This window comes from Sminthopsis crassicaudata, chromosome 6 (assembly GCF_048593235.1).
Source record: "Sminthopsis crassicaudata isolate SCR6 chromosome 6, ASM4859323v1, whole genome shotgun sequence".
Taxonomy (NCBI): domain Eukaryota; kingdom Metazoa; phylum Chordata; class Mammalia; order Dasyuromorphia; family Dasyuridae; genus Sminthopsis; species Sminthopsis crassicaudata.
This window is the reverse complement of record NC_133622.1, coordinates 41,798,476-41,824,398: the sequence shown is the minus strand read 5'-3', so window position 1 is coordinate 41,824,398 and position 25,923 is coordinate 41,798,476. Positions and strand designations below refer to the sequence as shown.

The window sequence follows — 25,923 nt, the reverse complement described above, 5'->3', positions numbered from 1 at the left end:
AATGGGGAAGAGGGTAAGGGAGAAGGGAGAAACAGGGTGGGGAGAGGAAATAGAGCAAAGAGGAAGGGATAGAAGTGGGAAGGGAGGAAAAAAGACAGAGGGTAAGCAGACAGCTTGGTGTAGAGAGCCAACCCGTGTTATGCAAACATAGGTTCAAGTTCCATCTCTAGCACATACAGCTTGCACCAACTTGGTTAAGTTACTCTTAGTGACACCTCCCCTAAGAGGGACTTTAAAAGGTCCAGAAGTCTTAGTGCAGTTTTAAACTGGGGTATCCTGTAAAATGAGCTAAAGCAGGCCAAATAGAAAAAGCTTTTAAAAAGGCATGCTGAGAAATCTTACTCTTCCAAAGCTACTTTTGGGAAGCAAAAGACCTTAATAGTTTCAATGTCAAGAAAATCCTGCCTAGTTCTGAACTCCACTATTTTAAGCAGGGTTTGAGGTCCTCAGGGGGTTCAGTTCCATAGATCTCAGAATACCAGAAAGTTTCACAGATGGGGTAACTCACAGCAAGCACAAGTCTATTTATCTTCACTCTGGTAGTTTGGAATATCGAGTGTAGAACAGGTCTCAAATCAGCACTAGGGGAAAAGTTTTCCCATGCCCAAAAACCCCACTAGTATGTATACACACACACACACACACACACACACACACACACACATATACACAATAAGTTTAGCCACATTCTTCCAGTAACCAAGCCTCCTCCTTGGTTTTGCCCTTCCTTCTCTATTTGTTAAGACAACAAGCCAAGAAAGATATGTCTATCCATCTTAGAAGTGGGGTTCCTCACTACACAATCCCTCTATTTTTTTGTCTGCTTGGATTTTTGAGTTCCTTCACAGATTAAGTGTACATTATTTCAAAGTCTGACTCTTCTTGTGCAGCAAAATAACTGTATGGACATGCATACATATATTGTATTTAACATATACTTTAACATATTTAACATGTATCAGTCTACCTGCCATCTGAGGGGGAGTGGGGGGAAGGACGGGAAAAATTGGGTTTTGCAATTGTCAATGCTGAAAAATTATCCATGGATATATCTTGTAAATAAAAAGCTATAATAAAAAATTTTAATTTAATTAAAAAAAAAAAGAAGTGATGTTCCTTACAGCTTACTGTCTTAAAGGATAAGATGCATCCAGTTTGCTCTTTTTCTAGTCATCCCAAAAAAGCATTCATGGGTATATTCAAGGAAGGATTTGACCAAAAGCCCAGTTTAGCAGAAACTTTTTTAAAAGAAAGGAAAAAAAAAAGAAAAAGTTTCCCACACACAAATATTTGAAGCTAAAACAAGGGGGGCACAAAAGCAAATGAAGGCTATTGTTGGATATGGTCACTGTGCTGGTTGGTTTTCTTAACTGTTTCTTTGTTACTAAGGAAGACATACTGGAGATGGAGGTGGCTCATAGGGAATGACATCAATAAAATATGAAATCAGAAAGAAAAACAAAAGAGAAAATGCAGGAGAAGGATATAATTTGAGTTGAGAGGATTTAGCTAGTTTCATTATCTTTGGGTTTCATGTTTTACCGCAGATCTCAAATTACAGAAGGAAAAATTCTGCGTCAGTTTCTCCATGTTAGAGTTATAGCCCACTTTTCAAATCTGTAAAACAAGAAAAAAAGTGAATAGTCAGACAAGCAACTAAAGTTAAAGGTTTAATTTTATACCATTGTTTGTGAAGGCAAGTACAGTGATCAATCTGTTAATGTGTATTTATTTATAATGTTTTCTAGACAAAGCCAAAAATAAATGTTATATAAAAGAGAAAACATGAAATTTGAAAACAAAATTCCAAAATAAGTCCCATAATTTTTATTGTTCAGCTTCATCTTAAAAAGTATTTCTTTTGAATTTTAAGCTGTAACCCAGAATTCTATGTTTAATATTCTACATTTAATATTTGAACATAAGTTGGGAATCTGTTTTGCTTAACTATGTATATTTATAACAAGAGTTCTGTTTTTCTTTTTCTTTTAAATTGGGAGAGGGAGAGCAGAGAAAGAAAAAATTATTTGTTAGTTGAAAAAATAAAAATTCCAATTGATTTCTTTTTATTTCAGTTTGATTGGCACTATCTTCTCTTAATGAATTATTCTTATTTTCAAATTATGATATGTTTTCTAAAGCTTTCACTAAAGTCTTATTAGGTAGACTTTGGGTTCTTGAAGGTTCTCTAAGAGAACATAAAGTTGAAGCTGGGAAAGCTACAAGTTCAATGACAAACCCCAACGCAAAAAGAACTCATCACCAGATTGGTCACTGGGTGACTTAGTTTTTGACCATGGCAACCACTGAAAACCATCTTCAAAGTTGGACAGTGAATGCAATTTTGTTTTGGAGAAGAGAGCATCTATATCCATTTTTTTCCTGTACATTTTAATATTGCTGAACAAAAACCCAAGGCTTCTAAAAAAACAGTTCAAAAATATAAATATATATTAAATGTATTAGTATCTAATTAAAATCAATGCTTTAAATAAATTAATATCTAAGTCATCTAAGTTTCATGTGCTGTGAAGAAAATAGAATAAGGTTTGTCTTCTATTTAAAAGTAAAAACCTTTTTGGCTTCAAGCTTGCAACACAACATTTTCTGGTTATAAGGGCCGACTGACACTGAAGGATACTGGTCACTGGGCATCCGAAACCAGCTGGGCGATAAGTTCTCTTGCATCCTGCATACTGGAAGGGATTTCTGAGCCATTCTTGGTTACGTGGGTTCCAAATAGGAACAACTTTCTATCATCTCCAATCTCAGATAATCCCAAAGCTTCATGAATATCTGTGATACAATATGCATCTTCAAGATCCTTGGCCCAGAAAGCAAAAGGGAGAAAAAGCCAATTATTTTGCATGTTGGTATGACAAAAAAGAATATTTTTCCAAGGATAGATTATGTTTAAGTTCCCTTTCTTTCAGCTGTAAAGTTCTGTGATTTTAGAGACTGTATATAAAAACATATATCTATGTATATACACATATACTGCTACAATACATATACATATATACACATATGCTCAGTTATTTCTTTTTTTGATCAATCCTTTTAAAACTTTAACATGTTCCCGGGTAAAAATAACAGTTAAAATTGTAAATCAACTTTTTTGCTGTTTTGAGGAGGGGGCTTTACTATAAGCTTCAGGAATCAAGAGAATAGATGGGAATTATCCATTAACAAGTCAAGCACTTACATTTTCACAATCTATCAAATGCCTTCTAGTGATGGGAATTCAAAACCTATTAATAAACCCAAAATCAGTCTTTAAGACATTTGTCAGAAAATTAATGAATTTCTTGTGATCCAATAAGTTGCCACTAGCACTTGACAAGTTTGAGACATGTTACCTAGAGACAATAGTAACTACCTATTAGTAACTACTTACATCTAGATTCTCTAGATTCTTTATATTAGTAGAGCATCAGAAAATTTTACACCTGTACAATGGTATCTTAGTTCCTGTTGAAATATGCTTACCTTAGCATAAGATCTAATGTTTTAATTCCAGCTTTAGTAGAAAGTAGGAATAAGAAAGGGGAGTATCCCTGAAGCTGAAGATAGAATCCAAGGGGGATTACAAACAGACATGCTTCTGTAAAGATCCATGTAATAGTTCCCTCCTAAGATTTTGGGTCAGAAAAGTTTCCATACAGGAACTTCTTGATTTTCTTTCATCAAATAAGAAAATTTCATAATCCAATGTTTTTGTTTTGTTTTAGCTGTCAGAAACTCGAAATCAAAGTCTGCTCAAGTTTAATAACTAATATCCCAGATGCCTGATACATCCTAGTTCTCTGCTTTTTTTGATCAGAGTTTTGTTCTGTTTTGCTTTTTATCTTTTAATTGTCCTATTAAATACATATTTGAGCTTTGTAACAACCTTTAATCTTTCTGGGATGAAAAAAAGAAGGAAAATGGGACCAAAAGTGGCAGAACTCGTCAAACTATATCTGTGTATCTATATCTGTAATACAATATGTATCTTCAAAATCCTTGGCCCAGAAAACCTGAATTTATTTAGTCCTAGAACTTTAACCCAGTTAATTTCTGAATTTAGGTTAAAGAAATTAGTAGACATATAGGTTGTGTTTCTTAAAAATAACTCTGTTCAGTAGTCTTCAGGAAAGAAAGAAAGCAGATACCTTTGAAATTTTTTTAAAAAATTGTTTAAATTATGTAGATTAAGTTTTTACAACTTTACCTGAGTAAAAGTCAGAGCCTGAAGAATGAGAATAGTGAAATTATATTTTTTAACTCAGAAAGGATATATTATGTGATAATCAACAGCAATGATGAAATTTAAAAGCAGAATTTTATATTTCTAATTTCATTATATATACTATAATTATATTCATTATAAAATCTACAAATTAAGAAAGGTCGGACAAACTTATTATTTATGATGACTAAAGTGCCTCTATGATCCTATGAATTTCTAAAGTTGAGGTGTGTATGTGTACATACAAATATATATACACATATATCCACACACATATATATGCATATATACATACATACTTCCCAAATATATATGCACATATATATACATATGCATATCCCCCACATATATACCTACCTACTCACACATATATGTACATATATACATATATACACTACATTTGTGTATGTATATATGCCCTCCTCATGTCCCAAAGATAGTAAGGAAAAAAAAAACCATTTATTTCTTTCTTCCTTCCTGTACTAGGCACTGTGCTAAATGTATTATAAATATTATCTCATTTATCCTCACAATCTCCTCTATCTCTTCTATTTCCTTCCTTCATAGAAATTAATAGGTAGACTCTATTTCCAACAAAAAGAACAAAGTAAAAGGGACAGAGTCCTATTATTATTATAGAATTTTAGAAACTGTAGTCTAATGTAATCCTTATACAGAAGACTAAAAATTCTAAAGTTTGCCTAAAATCAGAGATATTAAGGAGAGAAACTGGAATTCAATTTTGGGTTCTTCTCTATCTCCTTTGAATCAGATTTTTCTCTGCACCATATTTTAGAGGGAACTGTCTACTCAAGCCAGCAGCATACTTTTTTTTTTTTTCTCTCACTGAAAAGGTCTTTTTCTGCCTTTTTTTTTTTTTTTTTTTTTTTTTTTTTAGTAAAAATATTTTTTATTGTTTTTCTAATTACATGTGAAAACAGAAGAGGTCTTTTTCAGTGTCTTTACCTAGAATAAAAAATAGGAAAAAAAATTTTTTTGGAAGAAGATAACACATTCACTCTTACTTCCAGTTAAGGAAAAGTACACTTTTTCTATATATAGGGTTCCCTTTAAAAATGCTACCTTTATTTCAAAGTTTACTGTTCTATGTGGGCTTTAAATCTAGACTTCTACTCTTGGTCACTATATATATTTTAATTATTTTAGTAGGAACAGGACCAAAGAGGTAGAAACTTAGCTCTCCTATTGCAGACCAACCCAACAGACAACATTTCGCCATTTAAACAAGGGAATGCCTGTTTAAAATATGTGAGCATTGTTCTGGATAATGATAGTAGCCACTCTTATTAGCTCACATTTTAAAAATACTTTAAGTTTCCCAAGTGCTTTTCTCCCCAACAACCCCAACAACTACTTCAGGGATTTTATTTATTACCCATGATTCTAGAATCCCAGAGCCTCAGCATTGGAAGGTACCTTGCAGGTTATCTGAGGGAATCTCCTCTCTGCAAGATTCCCCCAAACTTCTAGCCTTTGCATGAAGATTTCCAGCAAGTTCACTCAGCTTAGAAATCATTTTCCTAACCTGTGTTTCTTGACTATCAGGTTAAGACTTAATACTAATTACTCACAAAAAACAAAAACAGCACAATATTATGTGCATGAATAAACAACAAAACTTTAACTTCAAACAAAATTGAGTTGGAGGGGCATCTAGGTGGTGCAGTGGATAGAGAACCAGCTCTGAAGTCAGGAGGTCCTGAGTTCAAATTTGATCTCAGACACTTCCTGGCTGTGTGACCCTGGGCAAGTCACTTAGCCCCAATTGCCTGGGGGAGGGGGGAAAAACTGAGTCAGGACTAATTCACAAAATGTCAGGTTTGGAATAGGCCAACTCATTCAAAACATATTTAAATAAGAATTGCTTCTAGTATATACATAAGAATGAATGAACTATTTATTAAATGCTTACTGTGTGAAATGCACTGTGCTTATCCTAAAGATTGCTAGTGTGAAGGAGCTTGTTACCTCTCCAGAGACCTCTCATTCTACTTTCAGCTAGCTCTAATTATGAAGTTTTGGGTTTTTTTTTGGTTTTTTACATAAAACCTAAATCTGTTTCATTTTAACTTTTACCCATTGTACCTAATTCTATTTACTGGACCCAACTAGAAAAAAAAAAAAAAAAAAAAAAGTAGGTGCTTTCATTTCTAGTCCTGAATATAGAACATAAAACTATCTTTTTAAAAAATAAGAAAAACCTATTTTTCTATATTAAAGAACTTGGTTCTTTTCAACAATGAGATGATTCAAGGCAATTTCAATAGACTCATGATGGCGTCTAGATTCACATCCAGAGAACTATGGAGACTGAATGTGGATCAAAGCACAAGATTTTCATCTTTTTTGTTGTTGTTATTGTCTGCTTGTGTTTTTTTTTCTTTCCTCATCTTTTTCCCCCCTTTTGCTCTGATTTTTCTTAGTGCTATTAGAAGATTATAGATACTTAACCTATATTGAATTGCTTCCTGTCTAGGGAAGAGGTAGGAAAATTTGGAACACAAAATTTTGCAAAGGTGAATGTTGAAAACTGTCTACATGTATTTGGAAAAATAAAAAGCAATTGTAAAAAATGCCAAATGCTGACAAAAAGAACCCTCATCTAATGGATAGTGTACCTATGAGGTTTTACCTGTTTGTTTGCAAAAACCACTAGAGGAAGGGCTGGATCTTTTTGGATCAATCGATGAAGATGCTCTTTGGCATCAGGTAATCGTCTGTGATCTGCTGAGTCTACCACGAAAATCAACACCAATACCTTGGAGAGGTACATCTTCCAATAAGAACGGAAAGGCTCACTGCCACCAACTGTAAGAAAACAGTAGAGGGAAGTCTAATCAAAAAATCAGAAATACCTGGTCCCAGAAGGTGCTTAAAAGGCTGAATCACAGTCTGAGAGGGCCCATAGACTCCTCTGGTTACAGACTTTATATGGAGGGCTATGGTGAAACTAGTAATGGGCTGAAGGCAAAGAGTCAGCAAACAATGGCCCAAGGGCCAAATCCAATTTTGTACATCTGTAATCTAAGAATTTTTTTCCATTTTAAAATACAATAAAAATTTTAAATGAGGGAGGCAGAGAGAAGCCATTCTTAGCTCCCCAGGGTAATACAGAAACAGGCCTGCATTTGGACCCTGGACTGCAGTTTGCTCACCTTCAGTACAGGGAAAAAAACTGAGCAGGGTTAGGGGAGAGTCCAGCTGGAATCTTGATTCTGTCACTTGCCAGCTAGGTTAGCCTGAAATCAATTAATCTCTCTGAAGTCTAGTCTCCTCACCTGTAAAATGTGATTCAAATGACTGTGAATTGTTCAAAAAAATGTGAATCAAATTTTTAAAATTCAATGAATTTGATGAATACTGTACTAAGTGGTAGAAGAGATATAAAGATTGTTATATAAAATGAGGGAGCTGTAAGAAGATGAGTCTTGAGCCCTCTTCTCTGTTCTTATGAGCTCAGTCATCACTGCCATGCAGATGACCCCCAGATCTATGCACATATCCAGTCTTCACCTATTTTTTGGCTCTAATCCCAGCAGAGTGAGGTAGTTGATGCATCTTTGTGATAACCAGCTTTCTGTAAGATGTATTCTTTTGGGTTTCCCATAGTCATTCTCAAATCCAACCTATGTAAAGCCAGTTTCCCCGTTAAACCACTCCTCTTTCAAACTTCTCCATCCTTCTTCTATCAACCAGATTTGGAACCTCAGAATCATCCTTAACTCTTCGTTTGCCTCCATTCCCCATGTTCAAATTAATTACCAAATCCTATGAACTCTCCCTTCACAATATCTTTTGAATTCAACTCCATCACTCTGTTCACAGCAACAACTACAGCTCTGAATCTCTTATTGACTATTGTAAAAGTTGATTTATTGGTCTCCTGCTGTGTCTCAGGACATCTCCAGTGATGAGATTCATCATGTGGAAATTAGGAATTTAATAAGGAAGAGATATTTGTTCATAGGGGTGAATGATATCCTGTGGGACATCAATAAGGGACACAGAGAGGGTGGCAAGAGTGAAAAGGGCAGAACCTTACATTGGTAAACTAGTGAAGTTTTCTTTTGCAAGTCTGTCTATAATTCTAAGAATGTTCAAGGTACCATGGAATATTTAAATGCTCATTTTTTTTCTTGGTGGTCATGCATTAAATAACCCAACACAAATAATCAGAACCTAAGTGCTCATTTGGAACTCTGCCCAAAGAGCTATCAAATTCTGCAGATCTTTTGATCCAACAGTGTTTCTACTGGGCTTATATTCCAAAGAGATTTTAAAGGAGGGAAAGGGACCCACATGTGCAAAAATGTTTCTGGCAGCCCGCTCTGTAATCACAAGGAATTGGAAACTAAGTGGATGCCCATCAGTTGGAGAATGGCTGAATAAGTTTATGGCACATGAATGTTATGGAATATTATTGTTCTGTAAGAAACGATCAACAGGATGATTTCAGAGAGGCCTGAAGAGACTTACATGAACAGATACTAAGTGAAGTGAGCTGAACTAAGAGAACATTATACATAGCAATAAGATTATACAGTGATCAGTTCTGATGGATGTGACTCTCTTCAACAATGAGATGATTCAGGCCAGGTCCAATTATTTTGTGATAGAGAGAACCATCTACACCCAGAAAGGACTATGGGGACTGAGTGTGGATCACAACATAGCATTTTCACCTTTCTTCTTCTTCTTGTTTGTTTGCTTGTTTTTGGGTTTTTTTTTTTCCTTTCTCATTTTTTCCTTTTTGTTCTGAGTTTTCTTTTGGAGCATGATAAATGTAGAAATATATTTAGAAAAATTGCACATGTTTAACCTATATTGGATTATTTGCTGTCTTGGGGAAGGGGTGTGCAGGGAAGGGAGAGAGAAAAATTTGGAATATGAGGTTTTCCGAGGGTGAATGTTGAAAATTATCTTTGCATGTATTTTGAAAATAAAAATCTATTACTTAAAAAAGAACCTAAAGCTCCCATGTTCATGTATCACAAAAATATGTACTCATTAAAATCCTAAAGAAGTATCAATGCCATGAACATACAACTTCAATATAAACAGGTAAAGCCATTTGTTCAACCAGTGCAGTAAAAGCATCTGACTTACTCTCCAGGAACTCCATCTGCATATCTCCATTGTTGATGCACACTGCATTGAAACCCTGGGTGGGAGCAATGCTATGCTGGACTTTATTTGTTGCTAAGGTATGGAGGACACTGGTCTTTCCTGCTCCATCCAGGCCCAGCACTAGGACTTGTTTATTTTGTGCTTTTTCCTGTGAAACAGAAAATTAATCTTAGGTCACCATCTCTGTTCATCTAGGAAGCAAACAACCTACTATTTAATCAATGAGACTGAATCCACAATTGACAATCCCTGCCTTCAAGAAGTTTATATTTTAAATGGAGGAACAATAAGTATACACATAAATAAATACAAAATATGTTCATAGTAAATAGATGGTAATTTTTGGAAGTTCCTCATTTTGGAGGTGATAATAGGAGCTAAGCTTTGGAGCAAGCCAAGAATTCTAAGGTGGATGTGAAAGAGGAAATACTTCCAGGAACAATAAAAAACCAGTGCCAAAAGCAGAGATGGGAAATGGAATATTATGTATGTGAAACAGCAAATCAGCTCATTTCAGCTGGAATGTAGAGTTCAAGAAGGGGAACAATGTCTAATAAGCTGGAAAGGTCAGACTGGGAAGGGTTTAAAGGCCTAAAAAAAAAGTTTAAGTTTTATTCTAGAAATAAAGTGCTTCCTTTGAAATTTTTCAAATGTTAATTTGACCCTAATTATAAAGGAGCTTCTGTAATTTCCCCAGTTCCCAAGGTCCTGGAAGTAAAACTGCACTGGTAAAACTAAGACCTAAGGAAAATAGAACAGAAGAGGGAAAGGAATAAGACATATGTGGGCTTGAAATTGAATTCAATCCCTCCTCTCAAAGCCTCAACCTATAGAAATCAGTCTGATCTATTTATGTAATGTCATCCCAATTAAATTACTTAACAAATTATCTTACTGAATTAGAAATAATAATAATAATAATAATAAAGTTCTTTTAGAAGACCAAAAAATCAAGAATTTCAAAGAAACCAGGGGGAAAAAGGTGTAAAAGAAGCATATTCAGTAGTATCAGACTTTAAACAGTATTACAAGGCGAGGGCATTGTTGAAGTATTAGAATGGATACTTTTGATTATTTAAAAATACAATTTTCTTGTATAAATAAAATCTATGTAGCCAAAAATAGAAGGAATGCCAAAAAATGAGGAAAGACTTTCATATACAACCTTTCAGATAGAATGTGAATTTGCCTGTGGGACTGTGTATGGATCTGTGTGGTACTTCACTAAACTGATGGAAAGAGTTTGGAATCCAATTTTATCCATCCCAAAACTGGGGTAGTGACCAAAGTTGATGAACCAAGAATCTTCCAAACCTGTGAGAAAACTTAAGAAACTTGAGATCTTGTCTCCATCACTGGAGAGGAGGGAGTCATTCAGAAAATGAACAGACAACAAGAGGAATGCAGAAGATGTGAATAAATAAATGTAGGAGCCAAAAATAGTAACAGCAATGGAGTGAGAACAGACTTCAGTAAGAGAGTTGTTTTTAAATTTGAACAAGGAGACAGGGCTGAAAGCACAAGTCTGGTGGAGATATTTAGTGAAAGGGTGGGCCTATGGAGTTATGGACAGAACCCAGAGACACATTTACAAGTGATCAATGTTTTCTGTGGGACTACATTACAAAATGGGACAAGAAAGGGGAGAGGGAAAGAGGGAAAGGAATGTGTGCAGTAACTGGGTCAGACTGAAGGCTAGCAATGAGGGGAAGGTGATGGTTTCTGGTAGAAAACAGCATACAGGGGAGTGAGTGAGGAGGAAGGAAAAAAAGATCAAAAAGTGGAAGAAGGGAAGAAGCCTTGTTTTAGGAGGGGGAATCTATTGGTGAGCATTATGGTTAAAGGAAGATGTTTTGTGAAAGGAGATGAAAATTTGGGACTGATGTGGTCTGGGTGAGCTAAGGCTTCAAAAGATTACTTGTCCTAGCTTGGGAGGAGAAGAGTTGGAATTCCTGGGGGCAAATGGCACCTAGGGAGATGAAAAGGGATCAACTCAGGAGATCTTGAAACAAATGGAGAAAAAAGAAGGTGAAAGAAAGGGTATATAGTTCAATGATGGGCAGCATAATCAGGAAATGGGATGGGGGCAGGGAAAGGCTTACCATGGGACAGTGTTCTCTCCGATACTTGCAAGAATTGTCATTGTTTAGAAATGAGACACAATGGACAAAAGAAATCCACAGGGCAAATTCTAAGTCAGTGGCAGAAATTGCCAAGAGGGGAGAGTTTTGAACGTATGAGGAATATAGAGAATAGAGACTTGATAATTATAAAGCTCATGATCCAGAGAGTGAGGCCCTTGAGTAGACAGAAAGTATAGATAATGAAGAAAGAGAATCTTCTCTTAAAAGTGGTACAAAAAAATGTGAAAATTTTAAAACAATGAACAAGACCAAGAGAGAATGTTTTCCCCTCCCTGTGTGAAGAAAAGGAAAAAGGGACACCTACTTGACACGAAATGAAAGAAGGGAAAAGGGATAAGAAGTATGTAGCCAACACATGTATTGTATCTAGGTTATATTGTAACACATGTAAAATGTATGGGATTGCCTGTCATCGGGGGGAGGGAGTAGAGGGAGGGGGGGATAATTTGGAAAAATGAATACAAGGGATAATGTTATAAAAAAATATATAATAAAAATAAATAAATAAAAATAAATAAATAAATAAATAAAATAAAATAAAATAAAAGAGGCTGCTAAAGCCAGCCATGTCTCATTCCTCTCCAGGCTGCACTTGGGACTTTCTCTACCATGTTCCCTAGTAGTTTCCTTGGGCCTGCCTTTTCAGCTTCTTTTTATGTGTTAACTTTCTTCATTAAAATCTAAGCTCCTTTGAGCCAGTATTTATCTTTCTATTTGTATTTGCATTCCAAAAACTTAGAGTAATAGTATGCACTTAATAAATAAATGCTTCTTGACCAACTGAAAAAAAAAAAAAAAAAAAAAAGAAGTATGTAGCCAGAAAAATGCAAGGGGAAAAAAGGATATTAATAAGCAAAATCCCAAAGGAAAAGGGTAACAAATGAAGGGGGGGATGGGAAAAAAGGAGAAAGTCAGTAGGAGTAGGGCCACCTGAAAAAAGATTAAGCTACAGGAACTAAAGGAAGGAAGGAGACTTGAATTGATCAAATTACAAAGTGCAGAGAAATATTCAGTAATGGCTAGGCTATACCAATACCAAAAAAAAAAAAAAAAAATACAATAATTCCAAAATTAGTTTATCTTTTTAATGTTATATCAATAAAATTATCAAGGAGATACTTTACAAAACTTGGTAAAATAAAAATCCAACTGGAAAAACAAAAGATCTAGAATAACAAGGGAAATGATGAAAAGAAGTAGAGATAAAGGAAGAATAGCTCTCCCAGATTGCAAACTATATTATAAAGCAGCAGTCATCCAAACTGTCTGGTATTATTAAAAAAAAATAAAAAAGAAAGAAAGAAAGATAAATTAACGGAAGAGAAAAGATAAGGTAGAATTAGAATCAATGGTATTCTATATCCTAGTGTTTGATAAAGTGGAAAACATAAATTGTCTCAGGGTGGGATGGGATGGAGAATCCTCCTTATTTTATAAAAACTGGTGGGAAAACTGGAAGGTAGTATGGCAGAAATTAGGCTTATACTTGCATTCATACCATAGTACATTCTAAATAGACATGTGATCTTATTAAAGATCATAGTATTTAAAAAAAATTCAAAAGAGAAGCAGATCATATACCTCCCCCAACTATGGGAAAGAAATGTATTATTAACTACAGAAGAGAGAGAAGCAATTACAAATTTTGCAGAGACAAAATTAATGCACTTAGAATAAGAAGGGAAGTGGTTAAATGGAGGAAAAATACTCTTTGTATCAATATTTTCTGAAAAGGGTTTGGTATACAAGATTAGGTACAACAAATGAATGAATAAGTGAGATTAATATAGAAACTAATACATATTTCCCAAAAGAAGAACTGCATCCTTTTTGTACTGGCAAGTAACTGGAAATTGAATGGATTGCCCATCAGATGGGGAATGGCTGAATAAGTTATGGCATATGAATGTAATGGAATATTATTGTTCTATAAGAAATAATAATGGTTTTAGAAAAGCCTGTAAAGTTTTCCATGAACTGATGCTAAATGAAGTAAATAGAACCAAGAGAAATTATACAGATTAACAACAAAATTATGTGATGATGAACATTGATGAACTTGGCTCTTTTCAATACTGATATAAATCAAGGCCGTTTCAATAGATTTGTGATGGAAAATGTCATCCACATCCAGAGAGAAAACTATGGAAACTGCATGTAGATCAAAGCATACTGTTCTCACCTTTTTGTTGTTTGTTTTCTTTGTTTTTTCCCCTCATATTTTTCCCTTTTGATCTGCTTTTTCTTGTGCAGCATGATGAATATAGAAATATGTTTAGAAGAATTGCACATATTTAATCTCTATCCGATTGCTTACTGCCTTGGGAAGAGCAGAGAGAAAGGGGAAAAAAGGAGAGAAAGGGAAAGAACACAAGATTTTGCAAAGTTGAATGTTGAAAACTATCTTTGCATGCCTTTGAAAAAATAAAATACTATTTAAAAAAAAAAGAACTGCAATAGTATTCACAACCACATGAAAGAATGCCACAAGCAACTCTTTTGTGGTGGCAAAGAATTGGAAATTTAGTATTTGCCCATCATTTGGGGAATGGCTGAATAAATTATGGCATATGAAAATAATGAATTATTATTGTTCTATCAAAAATGATGAACAAGATGATTTTAGAAAGGCCTGGAAAGATGTACATGGACTGATGCTGAATGAAACAAGAACCAGGAATACATTGTACACAGTAACAGCAAGACTGTGCGATAATCAACTATGAAAGATTTGGTTCTTCTTAGTGGTTCAGGAATCCAAGGCAATCCCAAAAAAACTTTGGATGGAAAATGCATCTGCATGCAGAGAGAGAACTATGGAGACTGAATATAAATCAACACATACTATGTCAATTTTTTTTTCTTGGATTTTTTCTTCTCATGATTTTTCCCTTTTGCTGTGATTTTTCTCTTCCAACAGGATTCATAAGGAAATGTGTTTTTTAAAAAATGAATGAACATGTATAACCAGAAAATAGAACAATAAGAAAAAAATTATACAAATCACTAATAATAAGAGAAATGAAAATCAAAACAATCCTGAAGCTTTACCTTTTACTTTACAAATTGGCAAAAATGACCAAAAAAAAATGGCAATAGTTCATATTGGAAGAGTTGTTGAAAGATAGGCACACTAATACATTATTGATGGAGATATGAAATAGAATAACCATTTTGAAAAGTAATTTAAAATTATGATGTGAATAAAGTGACGAAAATATCCAGTCCCTTTGATCCAGAGATTCCATTATAGCACAAACCATTGATAAAAAGAGTTTATATATATATATATATATATATATATATATATATATATATATTTATAGCAGCTTTTTTTTTTTTAGTGATAATTAAGAAAAAACAAAGTAGATGTCTAACATTTGAGAAATGGCTAAACAAATGTAATGGAATATTGATGTACACAAAGAAACAATGTGATGAATACAGAAAAGCAAGTTAAGATCGATATGAACTGATGGAGAATGAAATGAGCAATATACACAGTAACTACAATTTAAATGGAAAGGACAACTTTATGATCAAAAAAAAAAAAAAAAAGAACAAGATTATAAAGATCAATTATAAAGATTTGAATGAAAAAAGAAGAGAGGATATTCCCATTCCACTTCTTTGTTGAGATGTTGAGATGGGTATCAATCAGTTATGCTGAATTTTTTTTCTCTTAAAAAAAAATAGAGAATACTTGAAATAACTATGGTGATTGATATAAGAAATAAGGTATCAATAAAAACATTGTTAGGACTCAGCAACAATGAAGCCTATTATTTATTTGTTTGTATGTTTGTTTTTTACCACCAGGACTAGGATACCCCAGAGTTTTTTCATTTTTCATTTACTCCAATTGAATACGTTGCCCAAACTTCCTCTAGTTCTACTCCATTCTGAGTTTTCTCATCAGATTCTCAGCCTTTGTATAAAGGACATGGAACCCTTTGCCAGTGTGGTGAAATTTTCAATTCTTTCTCAGATTAGGATTTAAAATGAATAAAAAACAAAATACATTGGATTACTAAGGAAACCAATCATATTAGAATATAGTTATCAAAATATTTTTAAAAGTTTACACATGATGCAATAAAAATTACATGTAATAAAGGGCCATGGGGGGAAAAACACCACCCAATAATTGGAAACTAAATAATGTAATCCTGAAGAATGAGTGGGTGAAATAAATCATAGAAAGAATTGATCATTTCATCCAAGAGAACGACAATAATGAGACGACATACCAAAACCCGGGGGATGCAGCCAAAGCAGTTCTAAGGGGAAATTTTGTATCTCCAGACGCTTAAGTGAAAAGTTTACAGACATCATCAGGTCAAGATCTCAGGACGCGAACGGCCAGGACCAGGGAGAGAGGAGAAGAGGGCGAAGGGGCGCAGGTTGACGCAGAGCATCCCTGGCGCTCTCCGGACGCCTCTAGCTGCGCTCCGAGTGCCCCAGCCACGTTCCGAGTGCCCCAGCCACGTTCCGGGCCCCCCCTGGCTGCGCTCCAGGCCCCCCTGGCTGCGCTCCGAGTGCCCCAGCTACGTTCCGGGCCCCCCTGGCTGCGCTCCGAGTGCCCCAGCCACGTTCCGGGCCCCCCTGGCTGCGCTCCGAGTGCCCCAGCTACGTTCCGGGCCCCCCTGGCTGCGCTCCGAGTGCCCCAGCCACGTTCCGGGCCCCCCTGGCTGCGCTCCGAGTGCCCCAGCTACGTTCCGGGCCCCTCTGGCTGCGCTCCGAGTGCCCCAGCCACGTTCCGGGCCCCCCCTGGCTGCGCTCCAGGCCCCCCTGGCTGCGCTCCGAGTGCCCCAGCCACGTTCCGGGCCCCCCCTGGCTGCGCTCCAGGCCCCCCTGGCTGCGCTCCGAGTGCCCCAGCCACGTTCCGGGCCCCCCCTGGCTGCGCTCCAGGCCCCTCTGGCTGCGCTCCGAGTGTCCCAGCTACGTTCCGGGCCCCCCTGGCTGCGCTCCGAGTGCCCCAGCCACGTTCCGGGCCCCCCCTGGCTGCGCTCCAGGCCCCTCTGGCTGTGCTCCGAGTGTCCCAGCTACGTTCCGGGCCCCCCTGGCTGCGCTCCGAGTGCCCCAGCTACGTTCCGGGGACCCCTGGCCGCGCTCCCCGCCCGCTCTCCGGACGCCCCCCGTCCCGCGCTCCCCGCCCGCTCTCCGGACGCCCCCCGGCCGCGCTCCGGGCATCCCGTGGCCGGCCGCGGTGCTCACCTGTGACTGCTTGTGGGATGGAATGGCCGAGCTGCTGCTCTCGGCCTCCTTCCCCCCCGCGAGAGTGTCTTTCTTCTCTTTCCTCCCCATTGGCGGAGGAGAAGCAGCCCGAGGCTCCCCCAGATGTGGTTGGGGCGCCTCTGAGCGGGCCGCGGCCCGCGGGGAGGACACGTAGCTCCACACGGCATAGATCAGCCCCGCTGTCATCGCCGCCGCCGCGGCCGCCAGCCCCAGCAGCCTCCCGCCGCGGCCGGCCATGGGTGCAGGCCCCGCACACGCCCGTGTCCGCGCTACGGCCGCCGCCCTGCACCCGAGCCGACGGAACGCGATCCGAGCGAGCTCCCCCAGACCCGCCCCCTGCCCTCCCCGGGGCGCACGCCCGGCTCCCGGGACTGGGACTGTCCCCAAAGGCCCACCTTCCGGCAGCAGCCGAGCCAGTCCTCTTGGGACGCCAGCGGCTCCACGGTCTAGCCCTCTCCGTCTCCCCAGCCCTGACCCCCAAGCTCTGACCCAAGGACACAGTCCGGCGCTTCGCGAGCCCCGACGGACAGCTCGGTTCAGCAGCCCTCCTCGGCAACATGACAAGTTTGCCAACGGAGTCATCCGGTGTTTATCGAGGGAGAAACCGCCACCCCAATTTTCGAGCCTTCGTGAGCCCCCACCCCAGCATAATCCAAACGTACAGGCTGGATTTAGAGCCCCCCCCCCAGGGGGTAGGGAGGGGCAAGTCTCTAAGGGCGTCTGAAGGCTTTCCATGATCACATTCGAACTTGATCCTTTGGGTGCCCCGAATCCCCATCCCTCATGTATGTTTACAACTTGAATTCCGGCAGGATCTTTCGTCAGTCAGTCCTGGAATCCGCATGCTGCCAGAAAGGTTAATGAGCTAGCTAGTCTTCAGAGAAAACGGAGGGTTCGGGAACCCAGCCTACAGGTGCTGCCCGAGAAACTCGGCCTACAATGAGCTAGCTAGTCTTCAGAGAAAACGGAGGGGTTGGGGGAACCCGGCCTACAGGTGCTGCCCGTGGAACCGAGCCTACGGTGCTGCCCGTGGAACCCGGCCTACAGGTGCTGCCCGAGAAACTCGGCCTACAATGAGCTAGCTAGTCTTCAGAGAAAACGGAGGGGTTGGGGGAACCGAGCCTACGGTGCTGCCCGTGGAACCCGGCCTAGAGGTGCTGCCCGTGGAACGGAGCCTACCGTGCTGCTCTGCACCTTTCTAAAAATCCCTAACTACAGCTCAATCCTCAGACTTGCTGAAAAACTCCCCCCTCCTGTTTATGAACCACCACTTTGTCAATTATATTAACCAGCATTTTATATAACCTTTTACAGTTTACAAAGTACTTTACATTCATTCCCTCTTTGATCCTCACAACAACCCTGTGAGGTAGGTAGTGCAAGCATTTTTACCCCCATTCTACAGATGAGGAAACAAGCTAAGGTTACACAGCTAGTAACAGGAAGAGCTCACTCACATTAGAATTCGGCACTGCAATTCCACTTGCTCCTCTATCACAGGCCTTCCCCAGAACGCTTTGAGGGATAGCCTACATGCATATTTCTAAAGGCTATGATGGATTAAAAATTCGTGGTGAATTTTCAATTCTCTCAGAATATCATGTCTTAGGGCTTCAGCGGGAGCAAGGAGACACTTTGGGAACAATTCATCCTTCCATGGAATGAAATAAAGGGGCAAACTTCAATACACTTAAACCATCACACCCCCCCCAAAAAAATCCTGGCACCCAGGACACTTTCATCCACATTCACTGGGAGAATGTTTTATTAAAATATCACAGTGAATGGAAAAGAGCCATGTTGATTTTTTATATGTGTGTATGTGTATAGATACACACACGTACATATATACATATAAATTCACACACAAATTTATACAAAAAATGTCACTGGCAAAAACCCTGTCCACAACAGGGAACAATTAGCAAAATTAGGCTCCTATTCCCATTTCTACTGTCAATTATAATCATCTGTTTAAAGTGAGGTCTGCTTATGACAGGCATTAGTATGTCCAGCAATAATGACAACTAAGAGGTTTGCCTGAATTTCGCTGATATGTATGAAATATACCTTGGTTAAAAATTTTCATAGAGTTCTTACCAAGATTTTATGGCTTACTTAAGCTAACAAATGATTATCCATTTCCAAAGAACTACTAATATGCCTAAAACATACATTTGCTAATAATTACTTCTGTAATATATATGAAAAAATCAGAAGAAATCAGTGTTTGTCACCAACAACAAAAATATTATTATTTTGGCTGAGTTCAAGATGCTTCACGTGCATGTCACAATCAATCCTTCCCATTTTAAGAGCTACAAAGGAAACGTCAAGCAGCTTTTCCATTTCTAGCACCTAGCAGCGAGGCAGAGTCCTGAAAACTCTGGTGAAGAACTTTCTGTAGCAATGCTGGGACTAAAATCTAGCAGTGTTTATTAACATTATTAACGAAATAATGTAATCACAAAGCAAGTATCTGCAGGACTTTTGAAAGGTCTTGGGAAGCATCAAATGAATACAAACAAAAAACTGCATCCCTAAGCACCCTGAGCTAAACAAACAAAAATTCTGCTTAGATGTGGTGGCTTAGGAGGGAAAGGAATAGGCAACACTTTTAAAGAGCAAAGATGAATATGAGAATATTTCATTAATTAGTAGGGGACATGAGTGTTAGAAACCCACAACTAGCTGCTTGTTTGAAGGATAGCACCTATTACAGGCATAAATCCTTTGTTAGGTCTCAACGCTGACCTGCTAATAATACTGAACTGCGTGGGAAGTACCTCTCACCAAGTTTATGGCATTAAAAAATGTCCATGTCTCTGATTGGGAACATCTTTTTTTCTGTATGATAGGATGTGAAATCAATTCCTTTGCCAGAGTACTTGATGACGGAGTAAGCAGCTCACCATACTAACATGGCCATTTCTTTCTTGAACTGAGTGTGCTAAGTCAACGCAGTATGCTGCCATATTCTGAGTCACAGAAAGGCTGCAGTTATAAAAATAATAATGTAGTGTGAACCCCACCCCCCAATCTCCTAGAATTATATTACAAGAGAAGAATGACTACAATTGTCAAAAACAGACTAAAAAAAATGCCCTGTGACCACTTAGTTGTGAAGAAGCAAGGGAAAGTCCAGGTCCCCTTTCATGGAGTAATGAAGGCTTCCAAGCAGCTTGCTAAGTAAGGTGCTTGGAGAGCTCCATTTTCAGCCTTCTTATGCCTAGTGTAACATGCTTTAATAAGTGGAAGGTGAATGCAATAAGTGGATCCTCAGAGTGAGTTGAAATCTAGTAAGAAAGTTCCAGTTTGAACATAAGCTAGAAAGAACTTGGAGAACACACGTCATTTGTGAAGGGCCAGAGGAGCCCACAAAGAGCAGGGGACAGCAGATGGTTACAGCGGGCACACACTCCACTGCTCCCTGTCCTCCTCCTCTGCACAAAGGGACCAGCCATGATGCAGTCGGGAATTAAGCTGGCACAAGTGTTGAAGGGCATGACATCAGTGGCTCCTGGATGCAGACAGCCCAGGAAATTAAACAGAACATTAAGTCAATTTAAGGGGGGGAAGAAAAAAGCCCTGTACTGGTTGCTGTTCAACCTTTATTACGTTCCTGGGGCCTTACAGTGGAAAAAGTTAAAAAAAACAGACTGTGACATGAATGTCCAAATCACCAGCCTCCTTTTCCACCTTTCTTCTTCTTCTGCTGCTGTTTCTTCTTTGTGGCCGGAGCCCCTGCAGGTTTCTGGTGTCTTGGGGGTATTATATTACTTGTAGAGGCAGATACTGCTGCAGCGCTCCCAGGCCGGGGGGAAGTGGGTGGGCTGGACACAGTTTTACTAGCATCCCTGAAATAGGCCAGATTAGACAAGGCTTATTAGTTTATTTATTCAACACAGGAAATGCAAGCAAAAAGTATATTCCAGGAGCCTTGCTTACTTGCTCCAAATAACGCATACACATTTAAAATGTCATTAAGCTAGTAACTTAAAATAGTCATTTACATACATCTAAATTCATTATATCAAAAGCAAGTGAATGAAGTCTCTAACACAATGACTGTGTATCCCCACAACATGAACAAGAGAATAATGGAATGGGCTGGTTATGTAGGGTTGCAATACTTAACTTTGGAGGAAATATCTATGTAGATAAAATCTTAAGTCCATTGAATATACATGCCAACCAGACAAGAACTATATTTTGTTTTCCTTCAATTAAACAAGATGTTCCTTTCTCAATAGCTTTATTAAAATAAGGGATTCCCATTTCTTTCTGAAATAGTTTTTCCTTCAAATCTGAGAACTAACTTAATTTGGAGAACGTGATATATACAAAGAACAAAGTATTCATATTAAGTAATTGAGAAATTGATGAGTCAACAAAATTATTTGAAATTCTGTAAAGCTATGAGTTATAAAATTCCTAAAAGTGCCAAAGAGTTCAAGTATTTGAAGGTTTTCAAGTTTCCTTCCTACAGCCACTTCAGGGATGAGAAACTGATGTGAGATCATCAGCTATGAGGAGAGTAAAGTGAAGATTAAGCACTGTAGGCTTCCCATAGTTTGGAGGCCAGAAGTAGAGGTCCTTCCTGTGCAGCCCAAGTGGAGGGGCCGGGCCCTGGAGGGCAGAGAGCTCTGAGTACACTCCTTTATCACTTGCTTGCAATGTGACCTCCCTGAGCAAGCCACAAGCTCTCTGCCATTCAGTTCTCCTAAGGAAGGCTAACATAGCCACAGTGGTGCTCAGATTCTCCTGGAGACACAGGCGACCGCCTCCATTTGCTCTATTCAGTTCAAATCCCCCCGACTAACCTCTTTTCCTCCATTCCTCTTCTGAGCCTTCCTATCAGTAGTACACTCATCCTTAAGGGCACCCAAGTTTACTGAGTTACTTCTGATTCCTTATTCAGTAAAGTGAGTGGAGGTGACTCTTTACTCCCCATAACGCCCCATCCCATCTTCTGCCATGTCTTGTCAAGTTTGCCGCACTCCCCTTGAGTGCCCCTCTGCGAACAGTCAGGAGCACTTCAAGAACCTCTTTCCCTGCCTCAAGTTTCACCCCTCTCTTCGCCATTGTCCACACAGCAGCTTCCTAAACACAAACCTGACACAAGGGAAAACCCAACCCAATAAATAAAATGGTTCCCTATTAACTTGAAGAGCAAATGTCTTTTCATCTTTATCTTACCCTTTTATAATTTTATATTTTTGTGTAAGTTTTATAATTCATATAATTAGCACAAAAGGACATTCTTATAACTTCTAAAGAAGTAATTACATACATTCAGGATAAGATTTTCTTGTAGAAGAAAAACCAGAGAGGTTTGTGACTGAAAATTTTTGGAGGCTACTGATCCAAGGCATCAAATGCCATTCAAGTAGTACACCCACAGCACTGGAAAAAGTCTTCACTTACAGTTCAGACGACGCTGCTGAAGCTGTGCCCTGCGTCCCTTTTCCTATCAGATCCTTCTTTTTGCCCTTTTTTCTTCCCCTGTAGTAAGAACGTTCTCGCATTGGCAGCCAGCGCTCTGGATCAGGGGTAACTTTGGGATCATAATTCTTGGGTAATTTTCCTATTCAAAGAAAACAAATAATGAAAACATTTATACACATTACAGTTTTGTTCTGAAATATAGTAAGCCAAAACTGGAAAAAATAAATAAAAATCAAGCTATGAGCAATGATTAGTTTGAGTAAAAGCTGGAAAACTACTATCTAAAACTCTTAACTATGCAGACTACTAGTGGCTACTGCCATCAGACTGGGTCATTTGTGCTTTTATACTCCTATCTCTAAGACAAAATAGAAACTCATCAAGTTGGTATTAAAAAATCAATTCCCAATTGCTCCAATTTACTTAGTCAGACAAATGCACAAGATTCTCCTTCATACATTCCAACACTCCAAACTAGCCTCCTTATTTCTCAAATTCAATGTTTCATCTCCCACCTAGACTGTCCCATCTGCCCAGAATGCACTCTCTAATCTTCGCCTAAAAGAAGTCTTTGCTTCTTTCCAGGTTCAAGTGCTACTTCCCAGAGGAAATACTTCCTAATCTTTCTAACTGTTATTACTCTCTCCCCTGAAATTAGCAAATACTAAGTTATCTATACAAATGTTCTCAGCTAAACAATCCCAGCATCACAGAGAAAGCACCGTGACACAGGGAATGTTTTTCATTCTGTCTTGGTATCCCAGAGCCTCAGCATAATGCCAGGCAAACTGTAGGTAACAAGTAATCATTGTATTTTCCACATGCCCAAAATTGTAATGAGAATAGATGTTTGGCAAAAATTAAATAACTTACTTATTTTTTTGCCATTTTTTTTTTTTTTTTTTTTTTTGCATTAGGATGGTTAGTCAATCAGCTCAGAATTATTTTAGGAGTTAAATGCCTCCTTGTTTTTTTATTTTAACTTCATAATTCAAAGGATCACAATTTCACCAATTGGGAAATTCTGTCCCACTACTAACATACTTCCAAAGCCCTTTATTTCTTAAGCCCTTCAATGGGTTGTTGTGGCCAAATTATATAAATAATTTAAGAATTATTAAGAATTATTTGAATATCATGGGAGCCTATACAGGAAATTTCAAGAAATCATGGAAAACTGCCCTATTAGCCTAGAACCAGAAGGTAAATAGAAACTAAAAAAATCTATCAATCACCTTCTGAAGAAGATTCCAAAATGAAAACTTCCAGGAATAGTATAGCCAAATTCCAGAGTTCTCAGAGCAAGGAGAAAATACCACAAACAGCCAGAAAGAAAATTTAAATATCATGGAACCAGTCAGGATAACACAAGAATTATCAGCTTCTACATTAAAGAAGTGGAGGGCTTGGAATATGGCATCCCAGAAAGCAAAGGAGCTAAGATTATAACCAAGAAAATCCTTTGCAGCAAAACTAAATACAATCCTGCAAAGGAAAATAGACATTTAATGAAAGAGAAGACTTTCAAGAATTCCTTACAAAGATTAAAACTGGAGAGAAAATATGACTCAAAGGAAGCATAAAAAGGTAAACATAAAGAAGAAATCAGAAATTATAAGGAATTCAATAAGATTAAACTTTAACATTCCTATATGAGAAGATAAACATTATCTTCCCATACTCATAACTCCTGAGAACTTTATCATTACTAAGCCAGTCAAAAGAAATTTGTGAAGGTGCCATATACAGCAAGGAAAAGATACCAAAATAAGATCAAAATAGGTACATGATTTAGACATAATAAGTGATATAATAAACAAATTAAGGGAGTATGAAGAATTTCAGATTTATGAAATTATGGCCTAACGAGACAGAAATCACCAGAAAATGTAAAATTGATAGCACTGATTATATTAAAAAGGTTTTACACAAATGAAATCAATGCAGTCAAGATTAGTAGGAAAGCAGGATATTGGGGAAGATTTTTTATAGAAAGTTTCTCTGATAAAGTTCTCATTTCTCAAATATATAGATAACTGAGTCAAATTTATAGCAATCCAAGTCATTTCCCAGTTTGAGAAATAGTTAAAGAATATGAAACAGACACATTTTCAAAGAGAGAAATCAAAACCATTTACAATGATATCAAAGTATGCTCTGAATTGCAATCTGGAATTATGCCCAAAAAGTTATCAAACTGTGCATACCCTTTGACCCAGCAGCGCTACTACTGGGATTATATCCCAAAGAAATACTAAAGAGCGGAAAGAGACATATATGTGCCAAAATGTTTGTGGCAGCTCTTTTTGTTGTAGCTAGAAACTGGAAGATGAATGGATGTCCATCAGTTGGAGAATGGTTGGGTAAATTGTGGTATATGAAAGTTATGGAATATTATTGCTCAGTAAGAAATGACCAGCAGGAGGAATACAGAGAGGGTTGGAGAGACTTAAATCAACTGATGCTGAGTGAAATGAGCAGAACCAGAAGATCACTGTATACTTCAACAACGATACTGTATGAGGATGTATTCTGATGGAAGTGGAAATCTTCAACATAAAGAAGATCCAACTCACTTCCAGTTGATCAATGATGGACAGGGGTAGCTGCACCCAGAGAAGAAACACTGGGAGGGGAATGAAAATTGTTAGCACTAATATCTGTCTGCCCAGGTTGCATGTACCTTCGGATTCTAATGTTTATTGTGCAACAAGAAAATGATATTCACACACATGTATTGTACTTAGACTATATTGTAACACATGTAAAATGTATGGTATTGCCTGTCGTCGGGGGGAGGGAATAAGGGAGGGGGGGTAATTTGGAAAAATGAATACAAGGGATAATATTATAAAATATATATATATATATATATATAATAAAAAAAATTAAAAAAAAAAAAAGTATGCTCTGAATCATAAATCTTATCTAAGGTATAATTTTCTCATTTTTTTATACAACATAGCTAATATGGAAATGTTTTGCATCATTTCACATGTATACGACGTCATAAACAAAAAATGAGGTAATAGCCTTCCTTTCACTTTGCCCTGATCAGACCACAATGCAAGAATGATGTTCAGTTTTACATCTCACGGAAAGATTAATTAAACTGATTAATTACACAGCATCCCAACGAGGGCAATGATGAGAATCCTGAGGCTGTCATAGGAGAAGAAGTTGAAAGATCTGGATCATTAGGATTAAAAGTTCCAGGCTAACATGGCAATTTTATTCAAGCAAGTAAAGAGGTATTATAAGAAAAAGGGATCATATTAGTAATTTTGACTAATCCCAGAGGGAATAACCAAGAATAATGAGTAGAATGCGCAAAGACAAAAATTTAGTCTTGATATTAGGAAAAATTCCCTAGTAATGAAGTGGAATTGCCACAGGAGATGGGTGGTCCCCCCTTCTTGAAGCAGAAATTAAATATTATGTTTGCAGTGGTTAAAGTCCTTTTCAACCCCCAAAGTTAATGACTTTGATCTTTTGGGGGTGGAAGGAACCCAAACACCAAACTTAGTCTTGGGATATTCTCTAATTTAAAAAACCTGGTTAAGTGGGTCAATATTCAGTGAGAGACTTCTCTCAAGTGATAAGATTTCTGAATCTTACATTTATTTCTCTCACAATATATTCACCTAAGGAATCATATTAGTGCAACCAGAGCTTTCAATACATATGGCAGTAGTGTGAAATAACAAGGTTCTT

The 25,923-nt window shown here is 37.9% G+C and overlaps 2 protein-coding genes across 2 annotated transcripts in view; both read right to left on the bottom strand.

Annotated features, from left to right (window-relative positions):
• Nucleotides 1–1,471: 1,471 nt before the first annotated feature.
• ARL9 (ARF like GTPase 9) lies at nt 1,472–17,102 on the bottom strand. The gene is made up of 5 exons (XM_074276375.1): nt 16,741–17,102; nt 9,359–9,527; nt 6,885–7,060; nt 2,575–2,824; nt 1,472–1,617 (listed from the first exon to the last, which is right to left on the bottom strand). Exons 1-4 carry the CDS (start codon nt 16,996–16,998, stop codon nt 2,645–2,647), a joined length of 783 nt encoding a protein of 260 aa, XP_074132476.1. The 5' UTR covers nt 16,999–17,102; the 3' UTR covers nt 1,472–1,617; nt 2,575–2,644.
• A 3,256-nt stretch (nt 17,103–20,358) lies between these two features.
• SRP72 (signal recognition particle 72) overlaps nt 20,359–25,923 on the bottom strand; it is a 28,211-nt gene continuing 22,646 nt past the window's right edge. The window contains exons 18-19 of the mRNA XM_074273569.1: nt 22,189–22,348; nt 20,359–20,618 (exon numbers count right to left, since the gene is read on the bottom strand). Coding sequence (XP_074129670.1) covers nt 20,441–20,618; nt 22,189–22,348 — 338 coding nt within the window. The 3' untranslated portion in view covers nt 20,359–20,440. The remainder of the gene's footprint in view (nt 20,619–22,188; nt 22,349–25,923) is intronic.